This window comes from Limtongia smithiae (genome assembly GCF_038497785.1).
Source record: "Limtongia smithiae strain NRRL Y-17922 unplaced genomic scaffold V1518scaffold_2, whole genome shotgun sequence".
NCBI classification, from domain to species: Eukaryota; Fungi; Ascomycota; class Lipomycetes; order Lipomycetales; family Lipomycetaceae; genus Limtongia; species Limtongia smithiae.
Genome location: NW_027117623.1, coordinates 50,859 through 64,949, shown reverse-complemented (window position 1 = coordinate 64,949; position 14,091 = coordinate 50,859). Strand labels below are relative to the sequence as shown.

General features: G+C 53.8%; 8 protein-coding genes across 8 annotated transcripts; 5 read left to right on the top strand and 3 right to left on the bottom strand.

Moving 5' to 3' along the window:
* Positions 1-72: 72 nt before the first annotated feature.
* V1518DRAFT_403733 (uncharacterized protein) lies at positions 73-3,209 on the top strand (the record flags this gene model as incomplete). Its single annotated transcript, XM_066901874.1, has 4 exons — positions 73-89; positions 125-329; positions 389-505; positions 558-3,209. The coding sequence occupies 4 exons, from the start codon at positions 73-75 to the stop codon at positions 3,207-3,209; spliced, it is 2,991 nt and encodes a 996-aa protein (XP_066761022.1).
* Positions 3,210-3,251: 42 nt separating this feature from the next.
* V1518DRAFT_411267 (uncharacterized protein) lies at positions 3,252-4,303 on the bottom strand. Its single transcript, XM_066902810.1, has one exon. The coding sequence runs from the start codon at positions 4,219-4,221 to the stop codon at positions 3,472-3,474; it is 750 nt and encodes a 249-aa protein (XP_066761021.1). The 5' UTR covers positions 4,222-4,303; the 3' UTR covers positions 3,252-3,471.
* Positions 4,304-5,008: 705 nt separating this feature from the next.
* Positions 5,009-6,570, top strand: V1518DRAFT_411260 (ras family-domain-containing protein). The gene is made up of 8 exons (XM_066902809.1): positions 5,009-5,177; positions 5,357-5,382; positions 5,457-5,515; positions 5,611-5,640; positions 5,699-5,734; positions 5,793-5,886; positions 5,937-6,212; positions 6,263-6,570. The coding sequence occupies exons 1-8, from the start codon at positions 5,140-5,142 to the stop codon at positions 6,322-6,324; spliced, it is 621 nt and encodes a 206-aa protein (XP_066761020.1). The 5' UTR covers positions 5,009-5,139; the 3' UTR covers positions 6,325-6,570.
* A 1-nt stretch (position 6,571) lies between these two features.
* V1518DRAFT_370949 (uncharacterized protein) lies at positions 6,572-8,974 on the bottom strand (the record flags this gene model as incomplete). Its single annotated transcript, XM_066901340.1, has 2 exons — positions 6,572-7,969; positions 8,018-8,974. 2 exons carry the CDS (start codon positions 8,972-8,974, stop codon positions 6,572-6,574), a joined length of 2,355 nt encoding a protein of 784 aa, XP_066761019.1.
* Positions 8,975-9,399: 425 nt separating this feature from the next.
* Positions 9,400-10,120, top strand: V1518DRAFT_411258 (transcription initiation factor TFIID subunit A-domain-containing protein). Its single transcript, XM_066902808.1, has one exon. The coding sequence runs from the start codon at positions 9,419-9,421 to the stop codon at positions 9,998-10,000; it is 582 nt and encodes a 193-aa protein (XP_066761018.1). The 5' UTR covers positions 9,400-9,418; the 3' UTR covers positions 10,001-10,120.
* Positions 10,121-10,162: 42 nt separating this feature from the next.
* On the top strand, positions 10,163-11,080 carry V1518DRAFT_411256 (uncharacterized protein). The gene is made up of 2 exons (XM_066902807.1): positions 10,163-10,416; positions 10,478-11,080. Exons 1-2 carry the CDS (start codon positions 10,306-10,308, stop codon positions 10,997-10,999), a joined length of 633 nt encoding a protein of 210 aa, XP_066761017.1. The 5' UTR covers positions 10,163-10,305; the 3' UTR covers positions 11,000-11,080.
* Positions 11,081-11,888: 808 nt separating this feature from the next.
* On the bottom strand, positions 11,889-13,237 carry V1518DRAFT_146207 (GPI biosynthesis protein family Pig-F-domain-containing protein). The gene is made up of 2 exons (XM_066900768.1): positions 12,371-13,237; positions 11,889-12,318 (listed from the first exon to the last, which is right to left on the bottom strand). Exons 1-2 carry the CDS (start codon positions 12,779-12,781, stop codon positions 11,914-11,916), a joined length of 816 nt encoding a protein of 271 aa, XP_066761016.1. The 5' UTR covers positions 12,782-13,237; the 3' UTR covers positions 11,889-11,913.
* Positions 12,792-14,091, top strand: V1518DRAFT_411252 (Cullin binding-domain-containing protein). The gene is made up of 5 exons (XM_066902806.1): positions 12,792-12,939; positions 12,995-13,179; positions 13,236-13,279; positions 13,331-13,499; positions 13,548-14,091. Exons 1-5 carry the CDS (start codon positions 12,937-12,939, stop codon positions 13,930-13,932), a joined length of 786 nt encoding a protein of 261 aa, XP_066761015.1. The 5' UTR covers positions 12,792-12,936; the 3' UTR covers positions 13,933-14,091.

Below are 14,091 nucleotides of genomic sequence, written 5' to 3'. Positions count from 1 at the left end.
CTATCATATAGTGGCGGCAATTCACATTTTTCGACTCGTTGCCTATCCGGGATCCATCGGTAGCAGACGAAGATGGGCCTCTATATTCGGTGAGCGACTGTTGCGCATGAACTCTTGAAGATAGCCCTTCGCTGAACTGTTCGCAGGACCCCGGCGTATCGAGCGTATGCTCCGGCTCCGGTTCTCTCTATCTCGGCACTGTCAGAGGCATCGTAAAAATCGTCTCGCGGTCGCTGAAGCTCCAAGTCTCCTTTATTGCTCATGACAATGGCTACGCCATCACATACATGGAGCAAATCAAGGGAACGCCCAATCTTGTCACAGTTGCAGTAAGCATTAGCGAGCACACCACGTCACTATTTTGTTTGCATTGACTGACATATTACAGGAGTCGGAAAATGCGGAGCCGCAGCTTAGACTGTGGTCGCTGGATACGCCTGATAAGAAGTCGACTGGTCCGCGTTGCAACACCTCAATTGCTGTTCACATGAAAAAGATCTTTCCGGTATGCTTTCAGGAGTATTGATTAATGGAGGGACAAATTAACAATAATTCAGATTACTGCATTCGCAGTGCAGGACGACTTGTCTGCAATCGCTGTGGGTCTCGAAAATGGAAATGTTATCTCTATCAAGGGCGACCTGCTCCACGACAAAGGTCTTAAGCAAAAGGTTATATACGAAGGCGCAAGTCCTGTTACTGGCTTAGCATTTTGCGAAGCAAGCAAATCGTCGTTGCTGTATATTTCTACGACCGACAAAATTGTGACTGTGCACACAAGCGGCAAGAGTCAAGGCCATCAGGCTCGGGTGTTGGAGGAGAAAGGTTGTGGAACTGGGTGCCTTGCTTTAAAGAAGGACACCGGTGAGATCATTGTGGCGCGCGATGATGCCATCTACTCTTATACACCATTCGGACGAGGACCCTTGTACATGTACGATGGTCCCAAGAGTGGCATATTCGTGTTTAAAACCTACGTCGCAATCATTTCGCCGTCAGGAAATGCGTCAGACGCCACTATCGCACAATCGCCGACTATTCGGCGATTTATCGATTCCGTGTCAATGTCGGCTCAACATCCGCTGGACACGACAAAATTCACTATTCTGGATACCGATAACAAATTTGTTGCTTATGCGGGTCAGTTTGTTGGCGGCGTGAAGGCAATTTTTAATGAGTGGAATGATCTGTACGTTCTTGGTGGCGATGGTCAGTTATACCGTCACCAGGAACGGGATCTGCAGTCAAAGCTCGACGTTCTATATCAGAGAAATCTCTACAACTTGGCATTGACCCTTGCCGGCAATGCGGGGGCAGATTCGAAACGTGTTATGAAAATCTACAAGAAGTACGGCGATTACCTTTACGAGAAGGGAGAATACGACGACGCCATGGTGCAGTACATCCGTGCTATTGACGGCGGCGAGGCCAGCCAGGTTATCCGAAAGTACTTGGACTCGCAGAGAATTTACAACCTGACCGCATATCTTGAGGAATTACACAACAAAGGAGTCGCAACTGCTGATCACACCACGCTACTTCTGAACTGCTACGCCAAGCTGAAAGACACGGAGAAGCTAGAAACGTTTATCAAATCCGAGGGTGAGAACTTGAAGTTCGATTTAGACACTGCAATCCAGATGTGCCGACAGGGAGGATATTTCCAGCAAGCGGCGTACCTAGCCGAGAAACATGGTCAAAATGACCTGGTCGTTGATATTACCGTGCAAGACCTTGCTGATTATAAGTCTGGCATCCGATTTATTCAGAGCTTGCCGGTGGAGGACATGTATTACAATCTTATTCGATACGGTCGTCTGTTGCTGCAGAATGTGCCTCGGGAAACAACCGCTCTGTTCATTGACTATTTTTTGGGAAAATATGTTCCGCGAAAGATTCCGACAATGGCCGAGTTAGATCAAATTACGGAGCAAGCACGACCGACATCGCCATTAGGTAGCTTGACGGCATACAAGAGCTTGATTCCATATATGAGCATAGGCGCTCGACCTTCGTCTGTGATGTCTGAATCGCCAACAATCATGAGTACGATCACTTCGAATGTCGGGAAATTATCTAGTGCGGTTGTTGGCGGCGCGATGCTTGGAGCGTCAATAGCTGGAGCACCGACTATCGCTGAAACGACAACTGAGGTTGTTGTGAGTCCGCCATCAGGTGAAGTTGAAGACTACAAGACGCCGAAACCGCGGACAGTGTTTGCGCTATTTGTGGATCAACCTGACGAGTTTATTGTGTTCTTGGAAGCTACTATTGCGCATAGCAGGGTTGTTGGTAGCAACGAGGCGGACATGATTGACATGTACACGACACTGTTTGAGATGTACTTGCAGCGTGCCGAGGCAAGTGAGACAGAGGATGGGAAGACAAAGTGGGAAGACAAGGCGAAGGATTTGATTACAAGATTTCAGGCACCGATCGACCCGTCGAATGTGCTGCTACTGTCGCATTTGTATTCTTTCAGAGATGGAAGTATCCTAGTGCGCGAGCGGGAGAATCTTCATATCGATATATTCCGGTCGTGCGTCGCGGTAAACGATACATTGGCGGCGATCCAGACGTTGCACAAGTATGGAGATATCGAGCAGGAGTTGTATCCGCTTGCACTGTCATACTTTACGTCGTCGCCAGAGGTGCTTGCAGTTGCGTCAGACGAGTTGGCACATGTTCTGAAGAAGATTGAGGACGAAGGTCTGATGGCGCCGTTGCAAGTGATTCAGGCGCTGAGTATTAATGCAGTTGCGACTGTTGGTGTTGTGAAAGGCTATTTATCGGAGATCATCCAGCGAGAGCAGAAGGAGATTGAGACTAATCGCAAGCTCGCCGACTCGTACCGTTTGGAGACAAGATCGAAGATGGAGGAGATCAAGGAACTCGAGACTGAGCCGCGGGTGTTCCAGTCGACGCGATGTGCGAGCTGCGGTGCGGCGCTGGATCTGCCGACAGTACACTTCATGTGCAAGCATTCGTACCACCGACGCTGCCTGAATGAGGTGAATGAGGACACGGAGTGTCCGCAGTGCGCGCCGAACAACGCGACGATTCGCGCAATCCGCAGGTCACAGGACGATATGGCGGATCGGCATGACTTGTTCAAGACTACGTTGGACAATAGTGACGATAAGTTTAAGGTGATTAGCGATTTCTTTGGCAGGGGTGTCATGGAACAGGTCGACTTTTTGGTTGAGTAATTACAATGCGAGAACCATTTTTGTTTCAGCTTATGGCGTTGGTTTTTAATTCATAGGACATAACTAAACATATATTAATGCGACTAAATCAATTTCTATGCAATACTAAGGTACACCTGAAGTATAAATCAAACGCCGTTTGACTTGCTAGTTCCAAAAAACTCCAAAATATGCGTAATGATACAACAGCTGCTACAATAGTGACAGCAGCTGGCATAACAATGTCCTGGTGGTCGCACTGCTGGATAATTGCAAACTTGAATCACCTGATGGACTTCGTAAGTTCGTCGATGCCGATTTCCACGGGGCCGTTGTCGTCTAATCCGGTATTGTGGATTTCGTCGTTATCTGCGTCGTCACTAGGATCTATGACCGAGAATCCGGCAACAAGCGGTGCTTCGTCCGTGGACTCCATAAATGGGGGCGGCGGTTCAGACGGTACCGAAGCATTCTCCCTTTCGAAATGGCCCTGCATTTGGTTTGCAAGCGCGCCTCTGCCGTTACGATTCCTGCCTCGTCCGCTATGTTTGCGTGCTATTCGTTTTTGGCCGCGCTTGAGAATATCTTGTGCCTGGTTCCGCTGGACGTTGACCCTTCGTTCTAATAGACTCAGGAAGTTGTAATCGCGATCTGAGAGCTTCTGACGCTTTGCCATTTCCTCCTCGGCCTGTTCTCGCAGCTGCGGCGAAATCCCAGCGTTTTCAGTGATTTCCGGCTGCGTCTTGTACCCGTTCTTACCCATCAGCTCGGCGCGGGGAATATACTGCAGCACAACGTCGTCGATGGCTTTCATGCCGGTGCAGGATGTTCGAGCTTTGTGAGCGGCGAAGCACGCCACGCTGCAGTATTTGACGAGGCACTTTGGACATCTGTAGGACGGTTCAGGTTTGAAGCAGGATACGCAGGTCAACTGCAGCGATGTAGTGGCCATAGTGGCGGACCGTGAGAAGTGACCTTTGGCGGCCCTTGTCACAAACCTGGAGATGGGAGGAAATGGGACTTCGAAACACATGAAAACTTCCGGCTCGCCTTCCTTGCCCCATAAGTTGGCGGAGCAACATCACAAGGAGGACCGCAGCCTAGGCACAGAGAACGGCACTCTTTGAAAGCACTTGCGAACTGTATATATTGCGAACTATATATGCTTTGGTAACTGGGAGCACAAAGGTGCGGTTTAGGATCTAAGTCTTCAACTTCCTCGAAGTGTCAACACCGTTGGCGGAACGATTCGAGCCGAATCCCGATGGTGCTCCAATCACGCAGTCGCCTACCTTGATCATGTCAATATTTGAGCCGACCTTGACAACCTCACCCGCGGTATCGCTGCCTAGCACGTCAAGATGTGTCTAGTGTGCAACCAGGTCACTGCCGAGGGTATGATACGCCCAGTTGACAAAGTTGATGGCCACTGCTGCAGTCTGGACGACGTTCTCATTCGCGCGAGGGGGGACTAAACTCGGCCTCCATGACAACTAGACGGCCCTTGTCCTCGAGTAGCAATGCGGCTGTGTTGGACGCCGTAGTACTAATGAAGGATGAAGGCGTGGAAGGCACCGCATGTTGAGGATTGTATGGACTGCTTATACACTGTCACAATGGAAACGAACAGAGAAGAGTAGATGGAGCGGAGTCGGACAGCAATTTGCTCCGACGTCACTACGCTTTTTTGAGGGGTGCCTCTCGCGATAACCTGGCCCGTCCTTGAACTTCATGAAGGTTTAACGAAAAATCCAAGCAGCATCTTAGTGCACGTATCGGGTTAGGGCATAAACATACAAGCCCCGCAGAGTACAGCCACGTGACTGCAGCGCGGCTGGGGGGGGGGCGTCCGCAAACGTCGAATTCGCGCCTCAGCCTGCCATTGAACCATCGCCTCTCATATCCCGGCCGCTTTTGGAACTAACGCCTTAGTCGTCTACATACTGCAGCAATGGCGGCTCCTCTCGCTAATCCGATGAAGAAGTACAAGTGAGTGCTGTTCCCAGAAGTCCACAGCCGCCGAGCGAGCCGCTGCTATCGCCGCTGCAGCCGACGAGCTACGTTAGCGATGACATGTTCGCGGGTTCACGCGTTCGCGCACGGTGATGCACCGTGTAATTCGTTTTTGGCATATATAATACTAACTACTTTCATTTTTCGCATTGCAGACTAGTATTTTTGGGAGAGCAAAGTGGTAAGCTGTCGCGCGGTGAACTGTCCACCGATGTGATGGGCCAACAGTGGTATACTGACTGTGGTGTGCCAAAGTCGGCAAAACTTCGTTAATAACGCGTTTTATGTACGATTCATTTGACTCGCAATATGCTGTGCGTACCTTTGATCTCTGTTTGTGCTGCGTGTCTCGTGGAGTTATTGGGCGCGTGTGGGCTTGTGTGCGTGGCTGACAGCGTTCGGGACGCAGGCTACTATCGGCATCGACTTTTTATCAAAGGTATATCCATTTATAGGTCTCTGCGTATGCATTTGGACGGCGTGCTAATAGTGTGCAGACGATGTACCTGGAAGACCGAACTGTGCGACTGCAGGTAAGTGGTGCTGTTCTCATCCATGCAACGCGACGAGGGCTAAGTTCTCCGCTTACAGCTGTGGGATACCGCCGGACAAGAGCGTTTCCGGAGTTTAATTCCATCATATATTAGAGATTCCACCGTCGCCGTCGTGGTTTACGACGTCACCAGTACGTCCCTTCGTGTCCAAACACTCGTGTCCTTCCACTGACCAGCGCAGACCGAGACTCGTTCGTCAACACCACAAAATGGATCGACGATGTGCGGGCAGAGCGGGGTAACGACGTCATCATCGTGCTTGTCGGCAACAAAACAGATCTGAACGACAAGCGACAAGTCACAACTGAGGAGGGCGAGCGGAAATCGAAGGAGCTGAGGCTCATGTTCATCGAGACTAGCGCCAAGGCCGGACATAACGTCAAGACCCTCTTCCGACGAATCGCACAAGCGCTGCCCGGCATGGAAACTTCCATGGAAGGCACCGAGCACACAAATAGTGCGTACCCCCTTGTTTACATTATTGTCTTGCAAAGCTGACCTGTGTAGTGATCGATGTCAACATTGACGCCAACCAGAAGGGCCAGAACGAAGGCGCGTGTGCTTGTTAGCTTCTCGCCGTTTGTGTATCATAATCATGTTCGAATTAGCCAGGCTTTTTCAGTGTTTCACCGGATGCAAGACTCTTTCCAGCATACGCATATCTCCTCATCCACCATGGTCTTACACTGCGGCAGGAATTATTTCGCACGTGGGTCATTGTAGTGTCTTCTGATTTGTACGTGGATCTGTGTAATAGCCAATATTCTGCTTTATTTCCCATTCTGATAAATCATAAACAAGTCACTAGACTAACGACTAGTCCTTCTCCTTGTAGATCTCGTCGTCCTTCTTGATGGACGCAAGTGACTTGCGGATGCTCGAGCGTCCGCCGTCGAGATTCTCAAGATCCACAATCTGCCACCATTTCCGCGGTCCCGGTGGTGGCGACGGGCCCAGCGAGAGATCAAGCGGCCGTGGGCTGAGCGGGATGTTGAGAAACTGCGTCGGTGATAACTGCGGCGAAGCTGCTGGTGGTGGTGGCGGCGACGGCCGCCGATGCAGAGCGCGGCCGAAATAACGGTGGACATGCACAGAGCACGTTGGCCATATAAATCGCAGAATACCTAATACCGCAACAGCGCACCAAACACCAAATAGCACCGCCGCGAACTTGAGCTCGAGCGTGATGCCGCTGTGGTACATATCCTCGAGCGACTCCAGCGCTGAAGTCACTGCATCCGATACCTCGTCGGCAAGTTCCGTGATCGCGTTGCTTGCTGCCGTTGTCGAATTGCTGGTACTCGTCGAGTTATCGTATAACGCGGCGTACACCACCTCGGTGATCAGATCCTCCGACACTTGCGGGAAAGTGATATGCGCGTTATCCGACACCCACGTCAAGCCCTTCTGAATCCCCTCGATCTTGTACACGATCAAACAATCTAGCACCTTCAGGATGCCAGAGTAAAACACGGTATCTCCAAACACGTCGCTCAGCGCCTCGCTCATGTCGTCGACAAACGTGTTCAATGTGTTGTTCACGCTTGACGTCGCCTGCAGTACCCATGTGAACAGCTCGTCGTTGAGCTCGTCCTGCGTGTTATTCAGCGCCGTGTTCGTATCGTACGCCCACTCTTCGGCCTTATCGTCCACAAGACTCACTATCGTCGCTGTCAGGTTTCCAATTTCCGACGCGAGCTCCGGCGTGGACTGTGAGAGGCGGTGCAGGAACACGAGTTGGATCGCAGCAGTAACGAGACTCACGACCGCGAGACTGAGGACAAGCAACGCCGGTCCATGAGTGACGTATGTGAGGAACCAACGAACAGCGACTTTGTTCCGTAATGACTGCACTGGACGCGTGACGAACAACCCCGCGTAGCTCACAAGCGGATCTGTCGCGACATGAAAACTATCGATCGGGTCTATCCTCTTATCAGTCCGCTGCAGCGCGTTGGTGAGCGTGTACACATGTTGGCGAAGATGCCGCCAGCGACGAAGTTCGAGGTAGCCCATGGGGACCATTGCCAGCATGCCGGCCAGGACCAGTAGCACGATTGCAATTTTGAGCAGGATGTGCATACCGTCAGACAAGTTAGCAAAAAAGTCATCGATATCTGAATTATCTGAACAAAATTCCAAAGTATCCTTCGTCGGAACAGAAAGAGTTGAGCGGTTGAACGTGTAATCTGTAAACTTCGAGCTCACGAGATCCTGACAGCGTTAGTCGTGAGTTTCTAAGTAAGATATCAAACAACTCACCCGCAGCTTCTCAAATGGGTACTCAATAGCTTCATTCGTGGCATTCTTGACATCGGCAAACGACGGAACAGCGTCCTGCAACTCCTCCAAATACGAATCGATATACGACGGAATGGTCAAGTTCTCCAGCTCGCTGAGTTGGGATATGTCCAACGTCGGCCAGTCCACGGTATCGTTGGTGAACACATCAGCTATACTTTCCACGATCCCCTCGACGTCCGACAGAGCGCTGTTGAACGTATCGATCGCGTTATCAATCTCCGTGACAAGCGTCTGCAGAGTGCTGTTAACAAAGGTGACAATCGATTCCGCAACATCAACTGCCTCGTCGACGACAGTGTCAATCGCCATGGTAATCAGACATTCGTACGTTCCCACGACGAAGTCAATCATAAACACGACAATCTCCTCCACACCAAGGATGATGAGATCGATAACCTCCGCCAGGGCCGCAACCGCGAGCTCGGCGCCCTGGGCGATCAACTCGTTTGCGCCGATCGCAGCGTAATGTGGCATCGAAACTAGTGCGCTTCCCGCGACTTCCAGTTTCTCGCATGCGGTGATGGACTCTTTGCGCACAAACATGAGACCGCCGTCGATCGAGTTCGAGGATACTAGCAACTTTGCAAGCACGAGGAAGCAGATGATCGTCCATCGATTAATCCAAACCTGCGACAACCGAGCTTGTGAGCCGAGATACGGCGATATATTTCCGCTGTTGGGCCACTCGGGCGGCGGTTCGTCGCTGCCGTCGCGCGGATGCAGGTCGTGCCATGTCACTGGCACCAATATTGACGATCGAAGCGCGGCGTCGTCGTATAGCGGATCCGGCGGAGCAGCAAAATGTCGCGTGGTCGCAGCATCTTGCTCGTTTGGGTAGCGACGCGAAGAAGAGGTGCTTGCCTCGCCCTCGTATGCTGGTGGGTATACCCAGTTGTCCCAGTATCGACGGACCATTGCGCAGGGTGGTAAACCGATGCTGGCGGCGACGGCAACCGCCGTCCATCAGGCCACTGTTATAATCAAGGCCAAGCGTTTGCAGGAAAAAAATTTATGATGTAGATGAAGGATATGCGACATGGTACTACAGCTGGTGGCAGAGTGCAGGAGGGCGACGGAACAAGGTATACGACAAGCCACTCGTCCTGGTGCGGCGCCAGCGGTCAGATCAGACACATCAGACACGGGGTATACAGTCAAAAGTTTGCTACCAGGAATAGAGCGTGCGCATTGCGGTAGTAGTGAGATGTGGCTTGTCGGTGGAGCAGCCTCATGTCGGGTGTTTGAGAACGCAAGACCGGTCAGTTTGCAAATCCAGACGGGGGAGAGATCCCCCGCAAAACGTAGCGTCTGTAATATTCTCGAGAGATGTCATCGCAGCCGCTAGTATACTGCAGAATCATGTCTCCATCGGATGCACCCACCGATGCGTGTCCACGCGACTTCTTCCGGCTCGAGTTCGTGGTAGACTGCCCTGCCGGCACAGTCACCCGCTCGTGCGCAGAAGCACCCCTCAAGTTGCAAAAAGCACAGGCTACAAAGCGTGCCGCAAATGCGCTTCCGCTTCCAGCACTAGATTCGCTGTATCAAGAGCTCGCCGGCATATTGAGCGAAACACTTGGTCATCGCGTGTTCCAACTAGACCCAGATGTCCAGGATGTGCTCCAGGACGTCGCCGAGGAATTTGTGATTTCGGTCTGCACATTCGCAAGCCAACTAGCACGCCATCGAAGATCCTCTACTCTCGATGTTGAGGATGTGAAGCTCCATCTCGAGATGAACTACGGTATACGCGTTGCCCTTAGCAGATCCGCCCCCACAACCTTGCAGCCATTGCGACTCATGCGGAAGCGGGAGCCCACAGAGTCGTATCTGAAGAAGCAGGTCGCTGTTACCGCCCATCGCAACTTATACGCGCTAGAAATCAACAAGGCGCAAGCCACGGATAATCTGGAAGGACGCAGCAAGTACCACTGCTCGTGAATTGAGACGCCTAGTTGCGGGTGGATTGTATTCTTTGGCCGGCGAGCCACGTGTCTCTTGTAGTGATACCGCTGCAAAAACTCGATGCGATAATGAATGAATGAGTGAATAACCGAATGCCTGTGGACTGGGCACAAATCGCTGTGCGCATCATGAAGTCGGGACGGTCGTAGTCGCCGAGAGTAGTGTCGGCGCCAGGGTTTTGGGTTCGTGAACTTTGTTCCGCGATTTCTTACCGCCCGACGACCTCACGACCACGCTCCACCAAACACGCGACACGCATTGCTCAAGAATAGTCTCGCCAAATGAGACCAACGACACCATTATTCCACGCCGTGACCCCAAAGAACGGATTCGTCTACCTACTAAGGCATCGCCAGGGCCCCGTCATCATCAACACCAAAAATGAGGTCACCGTATGTACAAACTCTTGCAAAATATATCCCACCCGAACGACGCACTCGCTGACAGACCCAGGACAAACTGATACGAAGCCAGTTGCCGCCGTCGCGGGTTCCAAAGGCCGAGCGCGTGCATGACTGGAGCCTTCTCTGCGTCGCCTGCCTCCCCGACAAGGACGCCGAGCTCGCGCTCAAGTTCTACCTTCTCGAGCTCAAGCGTAAACGGGAGCGTCTGTACAGCGCAGACCCTGATTTGGCAAAGACGTGGTACTCGGACAAGTTCCCCAAGCGCCACGGCAGGACATACGAGGCCGTGTCTGATCTGGAGAACGCGCTCGAGTACCTCTACACGCGCCCGACTGTCGAGAGCGCGCCGCGCGTGCCGAAGCCGAAGAATGTCACACAGCCGTTTGACGTTCGCATGCCGGAGCGGAGTACGACGATCTACTGGACGAACGAGTGGTACAAGGGCGCAGACGAGCTGTGGAAGGGCGACGTCGAGCACAAGCGCCTGCCGGTGCTGGGCATGGGCGGCGACGTTCTGAAGGCGATCTTTGGGCTAGAGAAGGAGGCGGCGAAGGACGCGCAACTGCAATAACGAGCGCCGTGTTGCATAATCTTGTACATATAGCATGTAGAATGTCCGAGCAGCAAAAGCAGACCTTCTCCTCGTAATCGGTATCGGGTTCGGACGCGAATGCGACCGACCGCGAATTGCACTGCAACCCAACCCATCTGGACATCGGGTGGGCACGATATTGGGCAACGCCCGTAAGGGCGCGGGTGTCCCCGGCAGCCCGGATTCCTCCGGGCGCCTGCTTAGATGCACGCCCGTAGGATACGCGCAGCCCTCCCAACCGCCGGTCCGACTGACGGTCGGACCCGCAGGTGCTTGCTGATGGCTGCGCAGCCGCTTCCGCGACAGGCCCTTGCAATACTCGGGCAGGACCGGGTCGAGACCCGGCCGCATTGGGGCGGACGCCCTGACGACGTCGACGGGCTAGCGGACAGGGTAAGGCGGACCCGCTGTGCGGTGCAGCGGCCGTCGCGCCCTTCGGGTCCGGGCAGGCCCGGAACCGCGTGCGCTTCCGGCGCGGTGTTCCTCCGGCGGCGCTGAGTCCGCAGGAGGGGACCGCGCCCGGAACTTGCGGGGAGGCCGGCGCCGGAAAGCCGGTGCCGGCCCGCGCAGCCCCGTCCAGCCCACAGTAACTACACCGAATTTCCCACCCGCATATGTGCACCGGTTTTACGCGGAGCGGTCCGCAGACGCGGCGCGCCGCAACCTGGGGAGCATCACACCAGGCCCAAACACTCGCCGTCGGCCACAGCTTCAGGCGTCGCGCGTGTGCGGGGAATCGCGATCAAGAAAAGGTCCACTGCGCCATCGGCACAGTTTTGGGACATTCGCGCGACAGCCAACCACGCTCGACGTGTGTCGCTCCGGAGTTCGATTCCCGCCTAATTCATTCCGCTCTCGCGGTGACTATATACAGACCTCCTTCCTACACAGGACTATGCCGTCTTCGCCCTCTTCTCGCCCGAGCACAAGGCACCCGCAACGCGTCCAATCGCGCTGCCCGCGTATGCGCCCACCGCAATCGTGACCGGCCAGCGCTGCCACTCGCGGTCCCAGTCCAGCGGAATCGGCACCGCGCCCAACCACGCGCCCAGCACACAGCCCACCGCGCCGGCATACGTTGGCGAGCGGGGGTGCTGCAGCGCCAGGATCCGCGTCCACACGTCCAGGCTGATGCTGCCGGTCGTGCAAAGCAGCGGGAACAGCGACAGCGCGCCGAGGTGGCATGCAAGCAGGTACGTCGCGAGTATGTCGACGGTGACTGGCGCGCCAAAGAGAATGAGGATGGCGTGCAGTAATGGCGTGAGCAGCGCAGTCAGGATGAGACTGGTGATCGTAGTCTGCGTAGGATTAGTATGCCATCTCAACGCGGCTGTTAACGTCCATACTCACTGATATCCGGCTCGAATGCGCGGCCTTTTTCTTTTTGCCCAAGGCCGCAGCAGCAGCGCCTTTAGCACCGGCGACGGCCGACGCGCTGCTGGACCTTGCAGAGAGTACTGCTGCAAGCTCGATGCCAATAACAACTGGCAGTGAGTACAGCATGCATTGCGTCGGATCGGAGGCAAGCACGGAGGTGATTCCCACTGTGACAATCGGATACGCAAGAAGCGCAGCGCCGACAAGTAGCTCGCTCAGCACATTCGCCGGTGCGGGCGGTGATAATGATGGAGGAGGCGCCGCCGCCGCCGCCGTCGTCGTAGGTGTACTTGTAGCGGGCGCTGTCCTTACTGGAGCTGTGGTTGTCGGCGTGGCCGCGGTGGCAGGCACGACCTGGCGCGGCACGGATTTTGTGCGAGCCATCGTAGCTGGCAGGGTGTCAGGGGTGCGCTGCGGTGGATTGGACGCGACGAAGTTGGTTGTAGGCGAGGAGGAGTTCGGCAGGACGGGCAGTTAACATCACCGCCAACACTTGCCCCGGTATCACCAGCCCACCCTGCGCCTCGTCTTCACCCCAAATGGTACACGTCGCCGCCTCGCGCATCTGCTCTACGTGCCTAACTGATTCTCTTGCAGAGCTCCTTCTCAACGGCCCAGCGGAACGCTATCGCGCAGTTCCTACAAACCACGGGCGTGACCTCCTCGCGGACAGCGGCCTCATATCTCCGCGCGAGCAACTGGAACCTGAACTCCGCCATCTCGGAGTTTTTCGAGACGTCCGGCGGTGTTGGTAGTAATGGCGGCAGTCGTGGAAGTTTAGCGTAAGCGGGGTGTTCTGCTTAGATCCACGCATTCACTGACGCGAACCTGACTACAGAAAGGAGACGAAGGCGTTGACCCAGATCTTTGAAAAGTACCAAGGTATGTTATTCCCCATGTCCGAGTGTACTACAACGACTAAGTATCATGCAGATCCGGAGAACACGTCGATCATAGGAATTGACGGCACCATCAGCTTTATCCAGGAGCTTGATGTCGCCCTCGAAGACCCCGTTGTTCTTGCACTCGCATGCAAGCTTGACGCGTCGACCGTCGGCCAATTTTCCAAGGACGGTTTCATTAAGGGCTGGATATCCCTGAGGTATGTTTGGTTGTATCTAACGTTATGTGTATGTGCTAATCGCCGCAGTGCCGACACAATTCCAAAGATGAAGGCGGCCGTTGACAAGTTGCGGACAGACCTCGCAAACGACCCCGCGTTTTTCAAACAAGTATACAAATTCACATTTGGCTTTGTGCGGCCAGAGGGCCAGCGCGTGCTGCCACTAGAAACTGCAGTCGAGTACTGGACGCTGCTGCTGGCAGACAAGTTCCCCAGCCCGGAGCTTTTCAACAAGTGGATCACGTTCGTGACAGAGGTGTACACAAAGGCGATCCCCAAGGATACGTGGAATATGCTGTTGGATTTTGACTTGCTTGTGCTCTCGTCTGAGCAGGGCCTGGATAGCTACGACGCCGAGGCGGCGTGGCCGTCGATATTTGACGATTTTGTTGCGTATTTGAAGAAGGAGTAGGCTGTTTGGTTCTGGTTTTGTAATACTCATAAATGCACCTTGCTTTTTGCATAATCCTCGGCGTCACAGCCATTTCTCGGACGGTTTTCTCACGTATTTGGAACAAGAGATTTGGTATATGACTGTATTAATCAAATGCGCATACCTCTCGCAAAATCC